General features: G+C 36.2%; 1 protein-coding gene across 2 annotated transcripts; it reads right to left on the bottom strand.

The window, feature by feature from the left end:
• Positions 1 to 8,440: 8,440 nt before the first annotated feature.
• Positions 8,441 to 20,098, bottom strand: LOC127969746 (uncharacterized). Of its 2 annotated transcripts, XM_052571834.1 has the most exons (11): positions 19,975 to 20,098; positions 17,566 to 17,806; positions 16,727 to 17,330; positions 15,693 to 15,724; positions 15,269 to 15,385; positions 13,748 to 15,142; positions 11,473 to 11,802; positions 10,753 to 11,082; positions 10,392 to 10,502; positions 10,242 to 10,267; positions 8,441 to 9,701 (listed from the first exon to the last, which is right to left on the bottom strand). In XM_052571834.1, exons 6-9 carry the CDS (start codon positions 13,791 to 13,793, stop codon positions 10,399 to 10,401), a joined length of 810 nt encoding a protein of 269 aa, XP_052427794.1. In that variant the 5' UTR covers positions 13,794 to 15,142; positions 15,269 to 15,385; positions 15,693 to 15,724; positions 16,727 to 17,330; positions 17,566 to 17,806; positions 19,975 to 20,098; the 3' UTR covers positions 8,441 to 9,701; positions 10,242 to 10,267; positions 10,392 to 10,398. The 2 variants fall into 2 exon arrangements, with proteins under 2 accessions (XP_052427794.1, XP_052427795.1); XM_052571835.1 differs by lacking the exons at positions 16,727 to 17,330; positions 17,566 to 17,806; positions 19,975 to 20,098 and having other exon boundaries at positions 15,611 to 15,724.
• Between the last annotated feature and the right edge of the window lie 2,807 nt (positions 20,099 to 22,905).

The following is a 22,905-nucleotide window of genomic DNA, read 5'->3' as shown; positions in this document are numbered from 1 at the left end:
AGTAAGATTCCTTTAAAGGGATAAGCCTTGCGGAACTCTCTCAACAGATCCCTAATAGCAACATCTTGTTTAGATTGGTAGCCAAGGATACATAGGTGGAGCAGCACCCATGATGAACATGGCCTTTACCAACTCCAGAAAAGTCACAAAGAAACCGCGCGAAGCCCTCACCATATAGTACCAATGTGCAAACTTACCCCAGTGTGGATTTCAGAAAGTGTGCAGAGACTTCACGTGTACCATTACATAGATTTTAAATATTGTTCTTGTGGGTAATAATACTGGAGCGGCTAGCAGTAATTATCTAGTTGAGGGGAGGGGCAATCACCCAGCTCTCAAATGGGGGGGGGGGCGGCTAGTTGAGGGGAGGGGCAATCACCCAGCTCTCAAATGAGGGGGGGGGGCTCAACCTACCGCATGTTCCAAGCTGCAACATCATGAGGGAGCACACCCCAACTCTTATGAGAGAGGGGACTCAATCTGCAGCATGGAACAACCAGCAGTAAGCTACCTAGCTGAATGAGCACAACCCAAACTCTCAACAACAGAGCTTAGCGTGTGTACTTAAAGCTTCTTAGGCACCACAGAGGTGCCAAACCGCATGGCAGAGGCAAGCAAAAATTACAAACCTCTGGCGAGGGGAGCATCACCTGAGACAGCATATACAAGAAGATTCCTGCAATTGCCAACTCCACTTCCTGCTCGATACGTCAGCAAGAAGGTATATCCAAGCGACCAGGAAGCCCCTCAGGGTGATCTGGCCAGACATCCAGGAAATTCCTTGCAGTGCCGTGCCGTGCCGGGCCTGATGATCAAGAAGGCTCCCGCAGAAACCTATGATCTGGCTGCCTAATACCAGAAGCATGAAGCCGGAATTAGGACTATCATACCCGCTGGACATAGTGCCAATGAGTGTTTAGTAAACACAGTAATTGAGCACTGCAAAGAAAACTCACTCACACAACCACCAGCAATTTAATACAAATATAAGTATATATAGAATGGATCATACTCCCCCACTCTGATTATCGCGCTGGAGCCCAGCTCAAGAGGAGACTGTAATGCTGGAAGTTCCCACCTAATCTCAGTCAGGTAGAGAGCTGTTTGTTATCGGGAAATTATGAATGGTGAAGATAAGGGCAGATGTAAAACACCCAAAGGGAGCGAGTAGATACTCATGGAGCGTGAGATGCTACACTAGCCTTCTGTGCCAGTCTCTGATCCTCAGACCGAGACTGACCAGGATCCCTATGATGTTCGGGCTCAGACCTGGTTGTTCATGAAGGATTGAAGGCAGCTGTGTGCTTTTTAACCTCCCTGAACATCTTGAACATCGTCTCAATGGAGGTACCAACAAATTCAGAAGGCGAGACCGGAGCATCAAGTAGAAAGCCCTACTTTCTTTCCGATATCTTCCAGGGCAGACCAACTCAGCTACCTGATCATGAAACTGTTTTTTGCGCATCACCTCGATATTGCATAACCATATGCTGGAATCATTGGATGCGTAAGAAAAACGGCCTCTTCAATTTCTACTTGATCTCTGTATGGAGGTCAAGAAGAAATGGAAGGCTCATCTGAGACGGAGGACTATGACCAGAAAGATAACGCTCATCCAGACAACCTTGTGGCGTCACCTTCTTAGCGAGCTTCCACGGCAAGTCCATAACCTCCAACAGCTCGCAGGAAACAGATGTCTGCCCCTCTTTCCTCGAAAAGAGAGACAACCGGGAGCGGAGATTTTTTTTAAAAAAATGCTCAGAATTGCATGCAAATTGCCCCCTCAAAGACATTGCGTGCATGCTCTTAGCCCAAACAACCAACTCTGAAATTAAGTGTGTTATTGGGTATCAAATAACTATTATATGGATGCACAAACCCTCTAAACGTTTTGCTAGTGCTTGCTTTGCAAGGAGGAAGTCTTAATAGACTTACATCTTAAGAGAAGATGCTTCCCCCATGGATAGATAGCATGGCAGCTTTTCCTTAACAGGTGGCATCTTCTCATAACCATTCTCACACATTACCTCGATGTTGGCATAACTAGTATGCTGGAATCTGTGGATGATAATGTTTTTTTTTTTTCTTAGTGCAGCATAAAGAGAAATTTCCCGTCAGATCCTATACACAATGACACAACATACAACATGCCTTCAGCTCCCGCGGGAGCTAAACACACTCAACCCACAGGAATCAAGCGCGAGCAAAAACTGCTGCCACGTATGCATCGCTATTCCAGCAAGAGGCGAACACATGCATGCAGCTGTTGCTACAAACTCTGGTAAATAGTGAAATACTCACATGCCCTTAGAGTCTCGCAAATGCATCTCAATGAGCGCAGCAGCATCCAACTCCCTCAAGAGCTAAACGCTTGCGCTTGCTCAGATGACAGACACAATCACTGTTAATCATCACACTAAACATTCACTCAATACATTGACCTACAGCTGTGAGCAATCACATCAGCAACCAGACTCAACAACTAGACATCAGGAACAGCAGCACTGATATGAGTGATTTTTTTACTGACCTGATCACTTTTGTTCTATGTAGACTCTGTTTTAACCATTACAGCACGCTCCCACAGACTCTCTCACACTCTCCTCATCCTCCAGACTCATTCTCCATGACAGTACAGATCTCTGCTGCTATTGCTGGATCTCTGTTGATGGTTGCTGTATTCAGGATGTGCTGCAACTGCAGGAAATGCAGAAAAAACATGTCATGAATTTAAATATTATCTACAAATAACTCTTTTGATACAGCATTCTACTCTAGTTCTACTGTTTATAAGTCACCTGTATTATTGTTAATCCAGTTCAGACACAGGAGGAAGAACTGATTCAGAAACAAGAACACAAAAATGTTAAGACCACTCGTGACTGTTGCAAGATGATGTGTTGCAGTCATTTAGTCTGACTAAGCTTGCTGATTGAAGTTTTGTGTTTAATGTGCAGCAGGCAGTCAGTGAACAAACGTGAACAATTATTATTACATTTAGTAGAGAGCAGATCGAAAGGATAGTTTAAGCAGTTTAAGTGAAGCCTAACTCTGGTATTGTAAAAATGGTTGAATAAATTCAGTTTATTCAATTGTTGTGTAAAGAAGAAGCAAAGTAAAACGTTACAAAGGGTCTGCATCTCACATTGCTAATCTTACAGAAAGTTAAGCTTCTGCATGAAACTGAAAGCTGCTGTGGTCGGTTGTCTTAGACATGTGGTTTCATCTGTTGGGTGGACAGACAGAGAAATGTTATTTAAAGCAAGTTTGTAGGGGAAGGGCCTCTTCCTGTTCAGACACTTGATCTATAGAAACACAGAACCATGACGAGAAATTGTTATTGACAAAGGAGCTATAAGAGAAATAATAGAAACACAATGATCATATTCAACTCATATTTAATACATTTAAATGTATTCATTTTGCAGGTGCTTCAATCCAAAGTGACTTACAATTGGGGAAGACTTCAAGAGATTCATTTTAAAGAGGCGAACAGACACAGGATGTGCCCACAAGTGACAAGTTTCAAGCATCATTCAAGCTAGACAGGGAAAGATTAAAGAAAAAAGAGAAAGCAAAGTTTTATTTGGTTTTATTTTTGATTTTAGGATGAAGTCTGATGAAGTTTTCAGCTGTCATTTAAAATGTAATACTTAAATTTTATTAGCAAATAACTTAATACTGTATCCACAAAATTAGAGCAGATGGCAAACTCTCAGTTTGGGGCCATGAAAAATGTATGCCCACTGTGAAAATTTTTTTTTAATAAAAATACTCAGTGGTGTCCAGTATGTTCCCAGATAGTAACATACTGTAGTGTTGGCCCACATCTGGCCCGAGTGAAATCCAAGTGGGGCAGATGTGGCTCTGGGCAGACACTGCTTGCTGCCTGGGTTACAATCTGCTTATTACTGTCTTCCATGTCATAACTATAAGACAATAAAGACAGCTAAAGGTTAAGCAGATTCTTACAGATGACTGAATTACTACAGTTGAGATTTAGCAAATCTCTTAAATGGGGCCTATTATTGACATCAGAACTTGAGAAGGGCGCCACCGGTGGATTCTATGAAGGAGCGTCTGTTGGTCTTGCAGCAACAATATGTGACGACCCTGGGCTGGACTCCACTTCATCCACAGTGAAAGACGATCCGGCGATCCACAGTGCAAAGTTGATGTATTTCCTCAGCGACCAGCACGGATCAGCTCGAGGCATGACGAAGAGGATATAATACATATTCATGTACTGTACATGGTGTACACATTTTCTCAGTGTGCACTGTGAAATGAGAGCATTGCATTACAAGACTTTAATACCTTCACTAGTTCATTCTGACAGTGCACATATTACACTTAAAAGTCAAGCAAAACACATCCTAATTCATGAGCAGATTGAGACACGGTGACATAGTCTGCATTGATGTATCACCACACAGTGAAAAAAACCCTATCAGGCCTCATTTATAAAGTGTTGCACAGAAACCATCCTAAATTTGATCTTACAATCATCTCTCTGATATGTGTACGTGTGATTCAAAGAATGAACGTACGGACAGAAAACACACGTACACCTCTCTTTCAGATGTGAAATCTTTGAATCGCTAATGATCTTGAACTTGCGTGCAACCGAATGGTTTCAGCTCTCTACCTTGGAAACGACTCATAATTAATGTCCTTAACATGTAAAAAAAAATCACAGTGATCATCTAAATGCATTGAGAAAGGCGATCTGCAAGAACAGCTTACATTTCCAAAACTCTGCAGTACTCTGACAAGAAAAAAGTGTGTCTACTCAATATTGTTTATGCATAACTCACCTAAGTTCAAGGTAATTGTATTAGTATAGCACATTTACAACAGCCAGGCTGACTAAAGTGCGTTACAGAAGAGCAAGATTATATAACACACAGAAAACAGTGTTAAGACAAAAAATGTAAACAATCTCTCAAAGCTTAATCTGGCCCAGATAATGTATATTTATGGTTGATTTGGTTTCATTGTAAGCTAAAATGTGGTTGTATAATGGCTTGCTTGAAGACCACTGCAAAAATGCTACCATTCTATGCAGCTAGTGGGCCAGGTGAGGAACGTGGGGAAGAACAGGGGTAGAATTAAAATCAACTGTGGCCCACATTAGAGCCAGTTTTGGTTTATTTTGTTGACTTACATGTTGCAATGCTAAGGCTTACTTGAGGCATACATTTGGCAAATGATAAGGCAATGTGCAATGTGAACACAGAAGCACCTGAATGCTACCCCATATAATCGTGCAGTGTCAAAGCAATGGTGATCTGATGACTTTGAAAAGCATGCAGTGTGAACTCAGCATTAAGTGATGCCAGGATTATGACTGGAAATTGGCCTTTAGATTTCTTCATGCCAGCATTCTTATCAAACAAGAAATTTAGGGCAGATTTGACATTGCATGTCGAAGTTAGTGAAAACCAAATCACTTCCTGTTGCCAGCAGGTGGAGCTATGACTATAACAGAATATGGTTATGTGCATGTGTTCAGGTCAGGAGTCTTATAAAACTTAAAGTTTGGGGCATATCAGACATTGTATGCCTGAGCTACAACTACTTCCTGCTTCATGAACAAAAAAAATAAAGGAACAAAGCTATTTTTATTTTATTTATTTATTTTTTAAATAGGCAAATTTTTTCAAGAGTTAAACAGTGGATTTTTACCATTTTCAAATCCATTCAGCCAATCTCCACATCTGGCGTTAGCACTTTTAGCTTAGCTTAGCATAGATCATTAGATCATAAAATTGAATCTGATTAGACCGTGAGCATCGCGGTATTTTTCCTATTGAAAACTTGACTCTTGTGTAGTTACATCGTGTATTAAGACCAACAGAAACGGAAAAGTTGTGATTTTCTAGGCCGATATGACTATGAACTATACTTTCATTCCGACGTAATAATCAAGGAACTTTGGTGCTGTACCAAGAGTGCGATATATTTGGCCAGAATTACACAGTTCTTGTCTTAATACACCCCCCCCCCCCCAAAAAAAAAAAAAAAAAAAAAAAACATATGGTTTAGAAGAAACTTGAATTATTTTTAATGTTATTATAGATTATAAAGATCAACTAATAATAATAGTTACTAATTAAATACATCCAAAAGGTCATTAGGAGACTTTCCAAACTTGAGTCTCCCCAGTGAATTTGGGTTATTTTCACCTTTTCAGATGAAAATCAATCACGCAATATGTCTCTTGATCTTAAAATGTTGTTACCAGACTTGATTGATGAAGTGTTTTTTTTTTTGTTTTTTTTTTGGGCTTTTGGGCTGGAAATTGTCAATCCAATCTGGCAACACTGTGGCAGCAGGTTAGTCGAACACAAAATATCTTGGTCCTGAGTGATAGTGTTGAAAAGGGGCGATAAGTAATTCAGTACAGTGTCAGATGCTCTAGAATAGAAAGATTTGTAAGTGTCGCCAGTAGAAGCCCCAAAACTTAGCTGCAGGGGAAGTTCTATCACACATCCTTTCAAGTGCTCAGCAGTGAGTAGTAAACACACACACACACACACACACACACAGTGAGCAGCCATTTTTGCTGCAGCGCTTTTGTAGCAGTTGGGGTTTGGTTCTTGCTCAAGGGTTTCACCTCAATCGTGGTATTGAGGATGAAAGAGAGCGATCTACATTCACTCTCCCATGACAATCATTTGAGACTCAAAACCTTTTGGTTACAATGTAATTCGACTCTAACCATTATGCAACAAAAGCCCCCATAAAGTGTGTGCATTCCACATAATGTATTAAAGCGTCATCTAGTGTCCAAACTAGGAATTTGCCATTCAAAGGATCTATTTATAACGAGTGAATCAGATATAATAACTTTCAGTGCATCACACGAATGAAGCACGAAAATGAAGTGCTTTTGGTTGTTTCAAAATGTTGTTTAGCTATATGCAGCTGCAAAGTTAAAGAAGAAAATATGTATATAAAATATTCTGCTCATACAAAAACTTTTTTTTTATTATCATACCATAAAATGTTACCTATTTATAATCAAATATCATTTATATGAAAAGCATATTAAACACTGAAACTTTAGTTTTAATGGAATTTAATGATCTATGTCCACCTCTTATTGATTTATATCATGGCAAAGTGTATGTTGCAAGTGACAGTATTATAACCCTGACATGACAAAACATTGACAAAAGATGCTAAATCTACCTATTATATTTATTTATTTGCTTTATTTTTATTTGAAAAGTGAATATTAATTAAAATAAGCAGTCAAGTTTGTGAATGTGCCAGATGTTGCCATTCAGGCTACAATTACATATTTACTATGAGCACAAAATAAAAGTCAAATCCAACAAAAGGGAATAGTTGTACATGACTTCCCTGTTATGAACAAATGCTTATATACTGACACTTTTTTAATTATTAAAACTATTAGAAATATGAAGAGCCTGGGCATCTGAAAGTATAAAAATGGCTTTTCTTAAAAGCTTGACTCTTTCACAGTATTTACAGTACAATGATAGCTTTTGAACATTTACTTTTCCGAATCATCTAAAAACATAAAAGAGCAACACTGTCAGTCTGGTGCCAACTGGATGTTTCTCTGACTCAAGCAGCAGGTTTCAAATGCTCATGTGAGGATTTTCTATAAAAAATAAAAAAAAACTAGTCATCGTGATAGTGAAACTGGCTTTTGGTTTAACTGTCTCATCTCATCTTTGATGTTCTGCTTTTATGCTGTGACAAAAATGAAGGTAAAACTAGAATAATTCTCTACAGTGAACATTTATATCACATTCTGACTCTAGACTGGCCTATCTGAAAAGTTTGATCGAAATACATTAATGACACTCTAACACTGTTTTCTGTCTGAAGTAACAGAACAACTGATACTTGTTACTGGTGTTTCTTTGTATTGATATATTGAAGACAGATCTGAATCTGGAACATCTAAATACAGACAGTCATTAGTTTATCTAGAGATGAATGAATATTCAGTTTTACCATTTTGAATGATATTAAGCTTTTCTACTTTGGTTATCAGTTTTAAGATAACTGGCTCCATCTGCTGGATGGGTAAAAATAATGTGTGTGCAGCAGGAGATTTGAGTGTTTGAAGACTGAGGTAACTTATTTATTTTTTCGTAATAATATTATGTAATTCACTCATTCTTGTTCGAGCAAGAAGTGCTACAGAGATTCTTGTTTTTGTCAGTTTAACAAAATGCCTGTCATGCATGTCCTCTTAATGTGGGATATGTTGTCTTCTTGTCTGAGTATATACCAAGGTTATTCAATAAAATCAAAGACTCTTTGTGTCTCTTTACACACTGCCTCTTTATCATTATAATATACTGGTTTATTTTCAATGTTGGAAGTAGTTGTTTTGCTTAACTGTTTTGGGGAACCAGTGAAAAATAGAGAACCAAGAAAAAACGCAAGTCAAAGCTGAAAGCATATGATCTTACCAAATAAAGACAAAGCAGTAATGGCAAGTCTTAATATTCAAGAATACAAACTTATCGAGATGAAACACCACGAAGCATTATAAAGCAATCGTCACTTCATGAAATTTCACATTTATTTTCACATTTTCAGATTTCTTTATGATTCAGTTTTACATAGTTCAAGCAAACACATTAACTGATTTCTAATTTCTAATTATTAAGTGAATAATCATGACCAACTGAATGCTAGTAATTTGAGTTTCTTGTTAGTAAATAGTAAGTAATTTTTATAGTCGTTATCCTGTAGTTATTTATTATTGATAAATTAATGAAATAATTTGTTGATAAAGTGTTAGCGGAAACCATCAACAATACCTAAAAAATGTTGTCTTTGCTCAGGTAGAGATAGGCTTGTTCAGAGTCAAACACCACCATGCTTTTGTAGGAAATACTTCTTAGCAAACATTTAGTAACAGTAATGTTGACTAGTTTGTGGGTGCAAAAATGCAAAGAGTAAATGTTTAGCAGAACTTAGTTATTTTCTTAGGATCCACTTAGGATCCAGCAGATTTAAAGCAATGCCAAGAACATCTCCATTTGGATGAAGTGTTTATGAAAGCATTTTTTTTTTTTTAAATGCACAAAATAATATTCAGTGTAATGCATCTAAGTGCAAATAAAGTGTACCATTTGGGACAGGGCCTTTCTTTCCTGTTTATGAATCTGCATCCATGTGTAGGTCAGTAACCCATGTACACTGTGGTCAGAGTGAAGTGTTAGTGTTTACATGCCTGTTTGTTGTGTTTAAAATCAGCAAAGGCCACATATATTCCTGTGGTCGGTTACTATGTTTATCAGCATAATTGCATCAGTTTGATTGAAGTATGGTGTTTATATGAATTAAAGTTTTTTTAATGTAAATTAGTAACAAAGAATTATAATAATTCAGTTTTTGCTGAGACGTTGAGTAGAATTTGAATGATTTCTCTTCTCTATATGTCTTACTGTTTTTTGTTTTTTTTTCATTGCCCCTTTCAAGACAGAGGTGACTTATTTAATTTTTCGTAATAATATTATGTAATTCACTCATTCTTGTTCGAGCAAGAAGTGCTACAGAGATTCTTGTTTTTGTCAAAATATTGAATGATGTTACATTGGTGTCTGATTAGCAGCCTCAGTCTTATTCCAGTCAGTTGACATCTTGTTGGTAGTGTCCAGCTTGTCAGACAGATTTGGGGAATGAGTCTTTTGAAAAAGAGTTCCCTGTAATAAAACACAGATTCAGGTGTAAATGATGATGATTCGGTTATACAAACACATGGTGCTTTTTCCAGATGTTTGCTAGTTGCACACACGGTTTCTTTTCCTAAATAATGAACACAATGTTGGACTTGTAACTTGTAAAGGTTATGGGTTTGAGTCTCGGTACTTGCCCTTGAACAAGAACTAAACCCCCAATCACAGCAAACATGGATGCCCACTGCTCTGGGTGTGTGTTCACAACGTGTGTTTGTGTGTGTTCACTACTCACTAATGTGTGTGTGCACTTGGATGGGACAAATGCAGAGCACACATTTTGAGTATGGGACACCATACTTCGCCACACATCACTATCACTTTCACTTTCACTTTCAAATACAATTAATCTTCAGTCTGATAAACTGCATCACAGTGTGATCTTCTGTACAAATACAATATTTGAATGACAGTGTCTGAAGCATAACTTTTAGAACACCACAAACTATTTATAAAGAATTGTGATGGTTCTATTTCAAATATTCAAATATGCTGACAGTATCTCACCTGAACTCTGCACGGCCTCCTGCTGTCTGTTTGAACAATAACAAACTCAGTTAAACACAATATTTTGGTTCATTAGAAATACATCTTCTTACATTATTCAAAAAATGTTTTCAAGTTATTTCTAGCTTGTTATCTGTATGTGATACAGACCCCTTATTTAAGTTTGAAGTCTGCAGTAGTAGATCACACCAGCGGCTGCAGCAACAAGCAGCAGAACACAAACACATATTCCTGCTACAGCAGCCGAAGACAGAGCAACATCTGGAATGATAAAGACAGACAGTCATTATTACTACAGAGAGATAACTCTGTAAAGTAAAAGATGTATAATCTTTTTACTTTAATCATTATTTTAAATTATTTTACACATGTATACATGCTGGTAGAGATGCTCTTAATCATATTTTAATACAAAGTCAAAGCTCTCTTTTTTCACACAGGCAACAATGCAAATATTTTCTAAACATTTCTAATTGTATTTTAAAACCCTGAAGGACTACATTTTATTTACCAAAGACAGAAACAATAAATGTTTTCCATTTAATGATGCTGATGCTGCTGATCTTCAGTTTATATTCTCCAGAGTCTGTGGTTCTGGTGTCTCTGATGATCAGAGATTCAGTCTGATGATCCAGCTTCAGTCTGTTTCTGAATCTCTCTTTACACTGAACATCTGAACAGATCTTACTCTGATCTTCAGTGATTTCGGCGATGAGAGTGTTATTAAAATACCAAGTCATCAAATCATTTGTGTTGTTCATTACACCAGGATATAAAGTGACAGATTCTCCCTCCTTCACTGACTTTCTCTTCGTTTCATCTCGTTCAGCAGCAGGAACATCTGAAACACAAACCCACAGATGCTTGAGGGACCTTTTATTGGGAACTATTAATACATCACAAGAGAACTGTGGACATCAAAGGGATTGCACATTCTCAGTCTTGACATTCAGAGTGAAACGCAGCAATTGTGCATGCATTGTGCTTATAAACACATTTTACATACTTCTATTACATTACATCCTCATTTAAACAGCTGATAATAAAAGGTGATCAGAGATGACTGGAAACTGTTAAGTCCACCAGAACACAACAGCAGCTTCTTTAATGTAGTTATCAAATTAAACTGTTCTGTTTAGTAAGAAACAAATCAAAAATATGTCAATGTGACATAAAATATACAATCTGCTTCTGCTTGAATCATTAAAGAATGTTTCATAAAGTGACTCACCAAGAACAGTAACACTGAAGATCTTTTCACTGATTCTGCTGCTGCTGATGATCTTTAGCTCATAATCTCCAGAGTCAGTGTTTGTGATGTTCATGATGGTCAGAGATCCAGTCTGATGATCCAGCTTCAGTCTGTCTCTGAATCTCTCAGTATCTTCATTACATTGAACATCTGTACAGTTATAACTCTGATCTCCATTGATTTGTGCTATGCGGGTGTTATTAAAATACCATTTAATATCTTCTAGGTGGATTATTTTAACACCGGTCTGTAGAGTGACTGAATCTCCCTTCATCATGGTCACTTTGTCTGTATCCACACCAAAAACACCTGGAGAAGAAATGAACAGTTAATTAACTATTACAGATCCCTTAATAGTGGGACGATAACGCACAAAATGAAAGTGCTGTGAAAATGTTTTGTTGTTGTTGTTCTACAGATCATGAAAACGATGTCTGGGTTTATAATGTAACATGCAAACAAACAGCAGAAGGATGAATCACTAATTCATACATTCACTCATTCACTTGTTTAGTTTGTTTTATGGAGAGATTGGTTAATCAGACTAATAAGAATAAACTATTAACTACATCTTTTACTTTTAGTTAGTATGCAAATGTGTCTACAAATAAAATTCTACAAATAAAATCAGGTTAAAAAACATATACAGCAACCATGGGTTCAGCAAATCGTTAAAATTTTAAAACAGCTATACATAACAAAGCCCCATTTACTGAAATCAAAATGAATTTGCAGTTTGAAATGCAGTCTGAACTATAGTTCAAACAAATCTTTCTCAGAGGTTTTGAAGCAGCCTTCACTGACCAAGGGTTGCCCAAGATGTCCTCTGACTGACACGTGAAGCAACCAATCACAGATTGTTTTGTTCATCGTCATGTTTTTCATTTTTAATTATAAAAAAACCCTTTAACCCTTTTAAGACACTTCATATACAATTTTCTTGTAATATATATATATATAAAATGACTAGTCAATATTTTACAATAATTAAATAAATAAATGTTTCGAAATGTGACAAAACAGTAGGTTGCTCCAGTTCATTAGCGATAAATACTATTTACATGAGTTCAAATGGCTATAGTTTCTATTTACACTGTTAAATGTTCAGCTAGTAGGATCTTCTGCTATTTAGGCTACTCATTGCAAATAGTGGAAATTATCTGCACCTCAGTATTGTGTTACAGTATTCAATAATAACGTATTGAGTGTAAATTCTAACTTTAATTAAAATTATTGGGACGATATAAAACTTATACAAAAAGACGATATAAAAAAAGTTGTGGGTTTTTTTTTTCCTGGTCTTGTAATGTGTTGTAACAGTCTTTGTAAATAAATGTGTTATTTTTGGTCATGGGGAAAAAAGGCTCGGGGAAAAAATGTTTCGGATCACACAACAATTAATATGTTTACATAAAAAAATGTATATGTAAAAAAACGCAAGACATGGTTTGATGTCTTTTATTCATGTTCATTTTTAATGATTCAAAATAACACATTCATTAAAAAAAAGACTAATTCAGACTGACGTTACAACACATACAAGAACAGAACAATAAAATAAAAAATAGCTAATTATATAAATATGTCACCCTGGATTCTACCCTGAGATGTCAGCATGCCATTCGAGCACACTAACCACTTGGTGGACCATAGTCATATAGCCTGTTCAATCCGTTTACCTGAATCGTTATCAAGAAAGTTTCAGAACAATACTTGAAAATAATTACTAGGCGTCACTGTATAAACGAGTGTCGAATTATTTCGTTTCGGTTTAAGTGTTTAACTATCTTCTCCTAGTTTCACAGAGTAACATGACTGTGAGAAAAGAAAAGTGCTCTTGAAAAAAAGTCTTGAGAAGTCTTGACCGATCGATAAACTGAGTTTAGGCTATATACTGTAGCTGTTTTAAGCTTGAAGCAGGAGAAATAGAGCAAAGCCTCGGTGCTTCATTATACGATTATTTTCTCTTTTACCATTTTTTTTTAAAGAAGAGATCTAGTGCTCGATTAAAAATAACGGAAACTGCGCCACGGTGCAATTTGTTTTTGTCGTTTACTGCAATGTTTCTCAAACCTTAAAAACGTAATGTGTTATGTCTCCCTTATTTGACACACAATTCAGGGTTTACGGTTTCTACTAATGAGCTTACAAACAAAATATGCAAGCGCTAGGTTCCTCTATGACAGGATTGAGAAGCAGTGATTTACAGGAAATTCAGAGTGAAACCAAAAAAAAAAAAAAATCGATGTCTTACCAGACACAAAGAATTCAGTCAATGTGAGTAAAATTAAGAAAATCATTTTTAACACTTTAAGACAATTACATTAAATTATGTTAAAACAAAAGTTTTTAGTCCCTGTGTCGACTCCATTTCCATAAAAGTGGAAGTAAACAGTCTGCAGTCGTCAGTGGGTGGAGCTGTCCGTCTCTTCATTTCTGGATAATCACGGAAAACAATTTGCATCTACAGGACTTTTTTTCTCTTAATTGAAATTCATGCTTTTGGTCAAGTAGCTGAAGTTCTCCTCAGCAAGAGAGATGAATTGATTAATAATTTAATTACTTCATTTCATTTTAGCCATGTACAAAGCAATGGAACGAAAGCAGCTATAAACACCCTCAGAAATGAAAATATAACATCATTTTACCAACAGAGGAATAGATCATATTCCCACAGAATAAACCATGCTTGTAATGTAACAATTGCTTACTCAGCATTACCATTAATATGTGATGTATAAGGGATATTAATGAGGTCTAGAAATCATTTTAAAGTAAATAATTCAATCTATGCATATCCCTATGTTTCATTTATGTATTATTATTATTTTATTAAGATCATATCCTGATTTTGATGGTCAGTCAGTCATTTATATATATAAAAAAAAAGAAAAAAAAAAAAAAGAAAAAGACACAGCCAACTGTAAATCATGCAGATTTCAGATAATAACGACTTAAAAATCATTGGCAATGTAAACATTGCAAGCGTACTCTTTAGCTGATACTTGTACAGTGTAAGGCCCACCGCTTTACATTGTAAATAGTGCTTGTTCCTGTTGCATGTCCTCAATCTGGCAACCCGCATAACCATCGAGTCTGAGACAGAGCCAAGGGGATGTAGAAATAACTCAACAACGTTTTGAATTTGGACTCTAGTACCCATTACAACTGATGTCAATATTATACTGCATCATTAAAAAAAATAAAAAAAATAATTGAGCAATAAAAAAAAAAAAAAGAAAAAAAAAAAAGATTGTACATTAAAAAAAGGATCCACGCATCCATGCACAAATGCTCCTGCTCAGAAAAGTAAGCAGATGTAAATCATTTTGAACTGTGATGTTTGCTTTGTCAATCATCAAGATTACAATTCATATTCTGGTTATTATGACAGTGACCACTTTTTAAGTTATCCATTGATAAACCATAAAGCAATTTAGCAAGTCAGTAGCTTTTCCCAAAATATTTAGAACACACATTGTTCCCACTATAAAAGTAATACATCACTTTAATATCAGATCTTCTTCAAAAGATTTATACACTTAACATACTACTGGAGCACTAGTATCAAGAATAGCCTTTACCTTCCTCCAATTTAACTACATGACATAAAAAAAGCATCAGTTTGATGAGCAGATGTACCATTGTCCTGTAAGCAAGTCAAGTTTCACAGAAGATAATAAATAAACAATATTACTAATGATTTATTAACACAGGTTTACTTTTTTCAAAGATTCCTTTCATGCCATTTTCATAAGCTGTTTGTAATACTCACCTTTCCCACCATTTTGACTCTTGGGAGAAGAAATCAAATAAGCACTAATAACTGCAGCCATTATCAACAGAAAACCGGCACATATTCCTGCTACAGCACCTGGAGACAGACTTGAACCTGGAATGATAGTTATTAGAACTAGAATTATTATTAGAATGAATGATAGTCCATCCAATATGTATCAGTCTTTGACTGAGATTTTCCAATTCGGACATCAGTGTCAACATTTGGTTGTTTACAAACTTGTGTTAAAATTCAAGTTTTAAAACAGCCATAATACAAACACATAAAATTAAAATATAAACTGTCAAGTTCTGATCCATTTCTTGTGCAATTCCTCACTCGAAAAGGACAGTCCCTCCACATGCTTTTAACTGGATTTCACTCAAACAGCCATGGGAACAGTTGTTTGTCTTTTATTTACCATTCCTTGATAGCAGTAAACAGGTGAAAAACCTAAAAAGAAATGACAAATACAAGTTATCATTTGAGTTGACAGCCAAATTAAACAATTCTTCACATTCACCTCAGATAAACACAGTACTGTCATTATAAAATACAAGGTTCCCACTTTTAAGTAGTATTTTCATAGTAAATAATCATTCGAAGGCATCATTGTAGCCAAACAACTAGATGTTTTACAAAAACAAAATCTTTTTACATTTTCAGAATGTTCTTATCTTTTAAAGCTGCAGTCTGTAAATTTTGACGCTCTAACGGTTAATAAACACAACTGCTTGCGTGTTGCGGAAGGACATTGTAGCCGCAAAGGTACTGGGTTACTCCTCCGCGGTACCCCTGAAGCGATCTAAAATAGCCCAAATATAAACACTTATAGGAGCACCCTAGTGATTCAGGACAGGCTAAAAACACTGTTTGGAAAAATGGATTCATGGTGTACTCGCTTATTGTATACATTTTTGTATACTTTGAGAGAAGAAAAAAAAAAAAAAAAAAAAAAAAAAGTTACGGTCCGAAGCTCTGATTGGTTGTTTCTTGACAACTTCGGGGGTACCGCGGCGGAGTAACCCAGTACCTTTGTGATTCTTCATAGACATAAACAGAGAGAAGTAGTTCCGGCTACAATGTCCTTCCGCAACACGCAAGCAGTTCTGTTTATTAACCGCTAGAGAGTCAAAAGCTACCGACTACAGCTTTAACAAAGTATCTTTAGCCAAATAATTTTAGGCTATACATTTTTAGCTGAATTAAGAACTTGGTTTATTAAGATTTCTACAAAGTTTAAGTTACTTTTAACCATTTCAAACACATTCTTTGTCAAACAATGAATTTGGCTTTTCTTACTTTTCCTTTATACCCCACAAACAACATTTGAATTTACCAATACCACTGCAAAAGTCCTATCAAAGTCAACAAGAGTTAAGAGTTTGTGTTTTCCAGAGTACCATTAGCGCTGCTTAAGTCAGTCTAGACAAACATGGCCAATATGGCGCTTACCGGCTGTCCTTCACAGTATTGTGGAAGGCTTGGTCTTGCACAGTCCCCTGGATGACAAAGATGGTTTCCATGGTCTTGTGGTGCCTTAAATGCTCCTTTGACTGTGGTCTAAAGACAACAGATCCAGGTACTGGCACGCTCAGATTACCTGGAAGATTTGTTCCACCTGGTTCACCACTGATTGAAGGAGGAGGAGTTTCACCACTGAGGAGCTCCCAGGCAGTTTGTCAGCACATAAACACTTAAAGACAAAATACTGACAGAAATCCACAATAAAACCTAAACTAGAATTCAATTTGAAAACTGTGTCTTCTGATGTGCATGTGGACATTATTTAATCAGTATATAATTTTAATATTGAGTCAAAGCTATTTTGGGTTTATATAAAACATTTTATTGTATTTTACAATTGCTGAAAGGAAAATGCACTGAATGAATAAATTATACCCACCAGTGACAGTTGAGTTGACACTGAATCTCTTTATGATGCTGAATCTGCTGATGATGATCTGTAGTCTATATTCTCCAGAGTCTGTGGTTCTGGTTTGTGATGGTCAGAGATCCAGTCTGATGATCCAGCTTCAGTCTGTTATTAAACACTCATCTTAAAGAAGCGGATCACTGATTATTTGGTGTCTTTGTTACCAGAGCACAACTAGCGGAGCAAAACCTAACTGCTAACACAGCTCATAAATGGTACTTCTTAAGTTAAATCTACAAATACAAATTTAGCTGTTCATGTTCTTGGAATCTTTAAGAAGTTATTTATATAGTGTATGTGAATTAAGCTATACAGAGAGAACTAATATATGTTTTTAGACATTTAATAAATGACTCACCATGAACAGCAACACTGAAGATCTTTTCACTGATGCTGCTTTTATGGATGATCTTTAGTTTATATTCTCCAGAGTCTGTGTTTGTGGTGTTCATGATGGTCAGAGATCCAGTTAGAGATCTGAATGTCATTAATATACCATATAATTTCTTCTTGCTGGTTTTTAACATCGGTGTGTATAGTGACTAAATCTTCCTCCTTCATTGACACTGACACATCATCTGATCCAACACCAAAAACACCTGAAGCAAAAAAAAAAAAATAAATAAATAAGTTAATTACGTGGCAAACAAAAACACAACAGGAAAGTGATATCTTTTGTGTGTGTGTGTGTGTGTGTGTGTGTGATTCATAACATGTCACACATGTGTCTGGATGCAAACAAACAGCGCAAGACAAACGTACTGTACATGTGTCTTGTGGACGATCTTTTACAACTCAATATTATACAGTCGATATTCTATAGGAAACTAACAGTATTTATATCGTTTTTACCTCTTGTACACAACCACATCCAACTGATCTGAGTGATCAGTTGTGTGTACAGGAGGTAAAAACTATATAAATACTGTTTGTTTTCTTACACAAACCACTTGTTTCGTGTCTTAGGTCATCAATGTGTTACGATGGGGAATTGTTTAATTTGGACTCCTCTGTGCTGCTCTTTGAGGTGATGACCATAGACCTCCATTATATGAGTCACAGAGAAGAACAGTTTGAACTGATATAAAAAATGGGAACTACTGCGGAAACAAAGACAGCTACATCTTGGATGTCCTTGAGGTAAGCTAAAACATACCGAAATGTTATTTGAAAGTGAACTATCCCTTTAACAGCTCACTTTTGGCTTGGCCTATAGTCGGTTTTAACAGACAGGAAAAGACACCAAAGTCACACAAGAGTTATATGAGGGACTTCAGTGAAGGAAAACTGAGGCGGTGAATGAAAAGATTTGTTTAACATGGCAAACGCCTCATATAGATAAAGTACAAATAGTAAAATGAGTGCAAGTGCTACACTTATTTTCATTTTTATAGACAATTTTTTTTTTTTTTTTTATATCAACTTCACATATACACATATACACAGTTTAAACATAATTTACAAATTAAAAAAAATATATATCTGGTATCCTGGTTACACAATCAAACTGAGAACAACAGTTGTCCATTTGAAAAAAAAAATAGTTTATCTTTTTAATCTTTAATCAAAATCTGTACATTTCTGTTCTGAAATGGCATTTCTTCTCTGATTTCTTCTCTGATGAAGTCAGTCAGAATTGCAATTCTGAGGAAATATTAACCATTGTGAGATATAAACTCGTAATTGATCTAGAAGAGATCAAGGGCCCTATTTTAACGATCTGAAACGCAAGTGTCAAAGCGCGAAGCGCAAGTAAGTTTGTGGGCGGGTCTCGGCGCTGTTGCTATTTTCCCGGCGGGATAAATGGCTCTTGCGCCCGGCGCAAATCTAAAATGGGTTGGTCTGAAGTAGCTTCATTATTCATAGGTGTGGTTTGGGCGTAACGTGAAATAAACCAATCGGAGCGTCATCCAACATTCCCTTTAAAAGCAGGTGCGCAAGTTCCATTATGGATTGCTATTATTATGGCGTATTTACCAGGCGCACGCCAGGAGCGGTTCACAGCCGAGGAGACTGATGTTCTTGTAAGAGCAGTGAAAGACAGAGAAGTTGTGTTGTATGGGGATGGGAGAAACCCACCCAAAATAGCGTCGGTTAAACAGGCGTGGGAGGAAATAGCCACAATTGTTTCATCGATTTTTTTTTTTTTCCTGGTTCTTGACGGACAAACAAATTTGTCAGATGTCCTTATATACATATATGTCTTGCCACTATCGGGCAAACAGGTCTGATCCTTAATTACTACAATTAGCCTGAATAATTTGTAAGCAAGATTTCACAAAGATTTCCGTCATCTCATGTGTTAATATTTTTTTAGTGTAACAATTTATGATTTGCAAAAATAACTGTAGCATCTGTGTAGATTACATGAGCAAAGTATATGCGCGTTGTGCACGCTATACATTATGGTCAAGCTTGCGCCCTTAAAATAGCATAATGAACAACGCGCAACGCGCCACTGACTTTAGACTAGGTTTTTTCTGGTCAGTGGCGCAATTGATTAATGGAACAGCAAAATAGCACCAGGGATTGTTTGCGCCGGAACACGCCTCCTTTTTTGCGCTGAACCGCCCAGGGAGCGCAAGTTCATTCGCTAGTTTAGCGACGTGCTTCTGTGGAGGGAAAAGCGCGCTTTGCGCGGGTGCAAAATAGGAATGACACATGCGTCGGTGTACAAAGTCAATTGCGCTGGGTGCAAGATAGGGCCCCAAATATTGCAGTGCGATGTACACGAACTGAGAATGTAATAAACAGACAGATGTCTTACCAGACACAAGGAATGCAGTCAATGTGAGAAAAACAAAGATCATTTTCACCACTTTTCTACTGAAATGAAATGAATGCAGATTCTCCTGAAACAAAGTGTTTAGTCCCCGTGTGGACTCCATTGCCATGGAAAGTGAAAGTAAATTCCGCTGCTTACTTCAGAGGCCAGTGGGTGAGCCGAATGTCCAGCTTTTTACAATTATTTGAGCACTGTCAAGTTCTGCTTTCATGGTGATAAAAACAGGGCCAGCTATTAAGAGTATTTCATTGAATTTATTGCACAGCCTATTATTCAATGTATATAAATAATGCAATAATAAAAGTTGCATAACTTTGTTCACAATTATTATCCCCCAACCTAACGAAAAGAGAATAAAACAAACAAACAAATAAATAAATAATTACAATTTAAACTAACTAAATTTACAATACATTACAAAACCTCTAAATTTGGAAAAAGTCCAAAAAGTGCCACCAAAGGGAAAGGTTCTATCTATGATTTGTTACTAGGGAATATAAATTAAAGATAGATAGCCAATAAATAAGTTGGGATGGACATAATATAATAATAAGGATGGGCATAGCCAAAACATGTATCATATCCTTAATTTTTTTGCTAACCTTACATTGTCCAGGAAATTTGATGAAAATAATTTAATTGGAAAAGACTAAGTTATGCACAAATTGAAAAGGTATAAGCACAGGGCAAGATCTGGGTCTCATCTTCAAATATGAGGCAAAATTCTGCCTCCTACTGTTAAATTCCAGTAAATATGAGTGAATCAGATGTGTTTAAATAGCATCCATCACACACACACACACACACACACACGCACACATATATATATATATATATATATATATATATATATATATATATATATACATATATATAAAGAGAGAGAGAGAGAGAGAGAGAGAGAGAGAGAGAGAGAGAGATTTCACAAGAATATAATCAAGACCTCAAATTATACAAACAGTGCATTAATAACAGTAAAATACAGTCAAAGACAAAATAACAAACTAGACAAACAAACAAACTGTCAAAAGTTAATCAACAGAAAAATCAGACAGTTACAAAATAACTAGGTAAAAGCTTCCTTAAAAAAAAAAAAGCTAAAAGGGAAGATTTTAAAACTAGCGATTCTGCTCACAGTTTTTTCGTAGAATTTCAAAGTTTTGGAGTAAATTAAAAAAAGGTTGCACGCTGGCAGTTAAATCAGCTTTAAATTCCTTTTTGGTAACTTCATGAGTTAACTCATGGCATAATTACAAGATAGAATACACTGTGGACATCTCTATAAATAATAATAATTGCATGCATTAACACATTAATTTTACAGCACTATTGCAGAGTTAAATTTTCAATAATCAATAAGAAATCAAACAGAAAAGCTCGCACTCTGGTTCAAGTTCAAATACGATCACAGATTCGCAGATAAAAACAAAAGTGGTACGTTGGTTAAAATAAAAAAATCATATTAAAAATGCTGATGTCTCTTTGGCAGCCTCAGTTATTTTGAGAGACGTCCCACTGTGAGTCTTCTGTATTATGCATGGATGAGCCTTTGTCCTATAAGCAAATTCTGGTTCACAGAAAAAAATTAAAAATAAATAACAGGATTAATAAGTAATACAAAATCTAAAATTATTGATATAATAAAATGTAAATATATATATATATATATATATATATATTTATATATATATTAGTGCTGTCAATCGATTAAAAAAATTTAACTAATTAATCGCACAATTTTTTAAAATTAATCGCGATTAATCGCGATTAATCGCAATTAAAAGACTGAAACTTTTTGGATATGTAAATGTAAAATGTAAATAATTAATGTAAACTCAAGACAAATAAACTATTTAAATTCAAAATATGATTGTTTATTGGAATTTTTGTTTAACTTGTAACACAGATTTTCTCATGTAAACAACATACCTGCAAAAAACCATCAATATCCTCCAAATTAACTGTTGGCTTGAAAGCCATATTTATTACAGAAATAAAAACACAGGCATGTAAGTACCATTTGAATTTCAAAACAATCAATGCCAATAAAAAACAAAAATGATTTCCATGTTGAATTCTAAGTGGACTGCAAAAAAATTCCAAAGTATAGTCATTGCCAGTGCTTTAAGTGGGCCAGTACGCACCAGTACTCAGTACCGCCACTTCCAAATATAGCTCTTGAGCGTACCGCCACCTCTCCGTGCGCCCAGAACGTGCTTGTAGCGTACCGGTACGCTCATTTGGACATCTGTTTTAATAGAGGTTTTAATCTTTTACCTGCACTGCCGATTTTCAGAGTGCCCTTCACAATGCAAGCTTCCTAATTCATCCCACCCAGAGCAGAAACTACATTACCCATTCACCCTTAAGTTATACAAGTGAATAGCGCATGTGTCGCTTTTCCCACTGTTAAATGTCAACAACTCAACGTGGCCGGAGAAGGTGTGGGAAACTCGTTGTGAGTTATACTAAAGCAAAATCTTGAGTATTTATTGTCTGATAAACATTAATAACTGTCTGCGGAGGTTGAGTCGTCCTGCAGCCCCCGCTGGCTGTTCATTGGCTGCAGCATCTTTTTTCTAAGTTCTAAAAAAATACCGTAGACGGCAAGGCACAAATTTAGATATTCATTTATCTAATTAATCTATAGCCTATGCACAAAGACAATATGATCTTTTTGTCCCCTTTTTGTTTTAAAGCTTGATGAAGAGAGAGAGCGCAAGTTGCTGCAGCTGTGAGGAGGACAGTGATGCACGCGTACAGGAGTGATTGACAGTTCGCGGCACTGTGTACAAAAAATACTCCGCTACACAATTATTTCGTTATTTTCATTTAAGCTTATTAACGTTAGCGTTACAGAAAGGTCTGATTTACGCACTGTTACAGTCATTGTTTTTTTTTTTTTTTTTTTTT

The sequence above is a fragment of the Carassius gibelio genome, chromosome B13 (genome assembly GCF_023724105.1).
Source record: "Carassius gibelio isolate Cgi1373 ecotype wild population from Czech Republic chromosome B13, carGib1.2-hapl.c, whole genome shotgun sequence".
NCBI classification, from domain to species: Eukaryota; Metazoa; Chordata; class Actinopteri; order Cypriniformes; family Cyprinidae; genus Carassius; species Carassius gibelio.
This window is presented reverse-complemented; position numbering and strand designations above follow the sequence as displayed.

Excerpts from the sequence above, each read along its gene's own strand:
- LOC127969746 (XM_052571834.1), bottom strand. The coding sequence starts at position 13,793 with ATGATTTTCTTAATTTTACTCACATTGACTGAATTCTTTGTGTCTG. Across the intron at positions 11,803-13,747 it reads GACTGAATTCTTTGTGTCTG|GTGTTTTTGGTGTGGATACA; the intron begins GTAAGACATCGA and ends TTTCTTCTCCAG. Across the intron at positions 11,083-11,472 it reads CTTCAGTGTTACTGTTCTTG|ATGTTCCTGCTGCTGAACGA; the intron begins GTGAGTCACTTT and ends TTTGTGTTTCAG.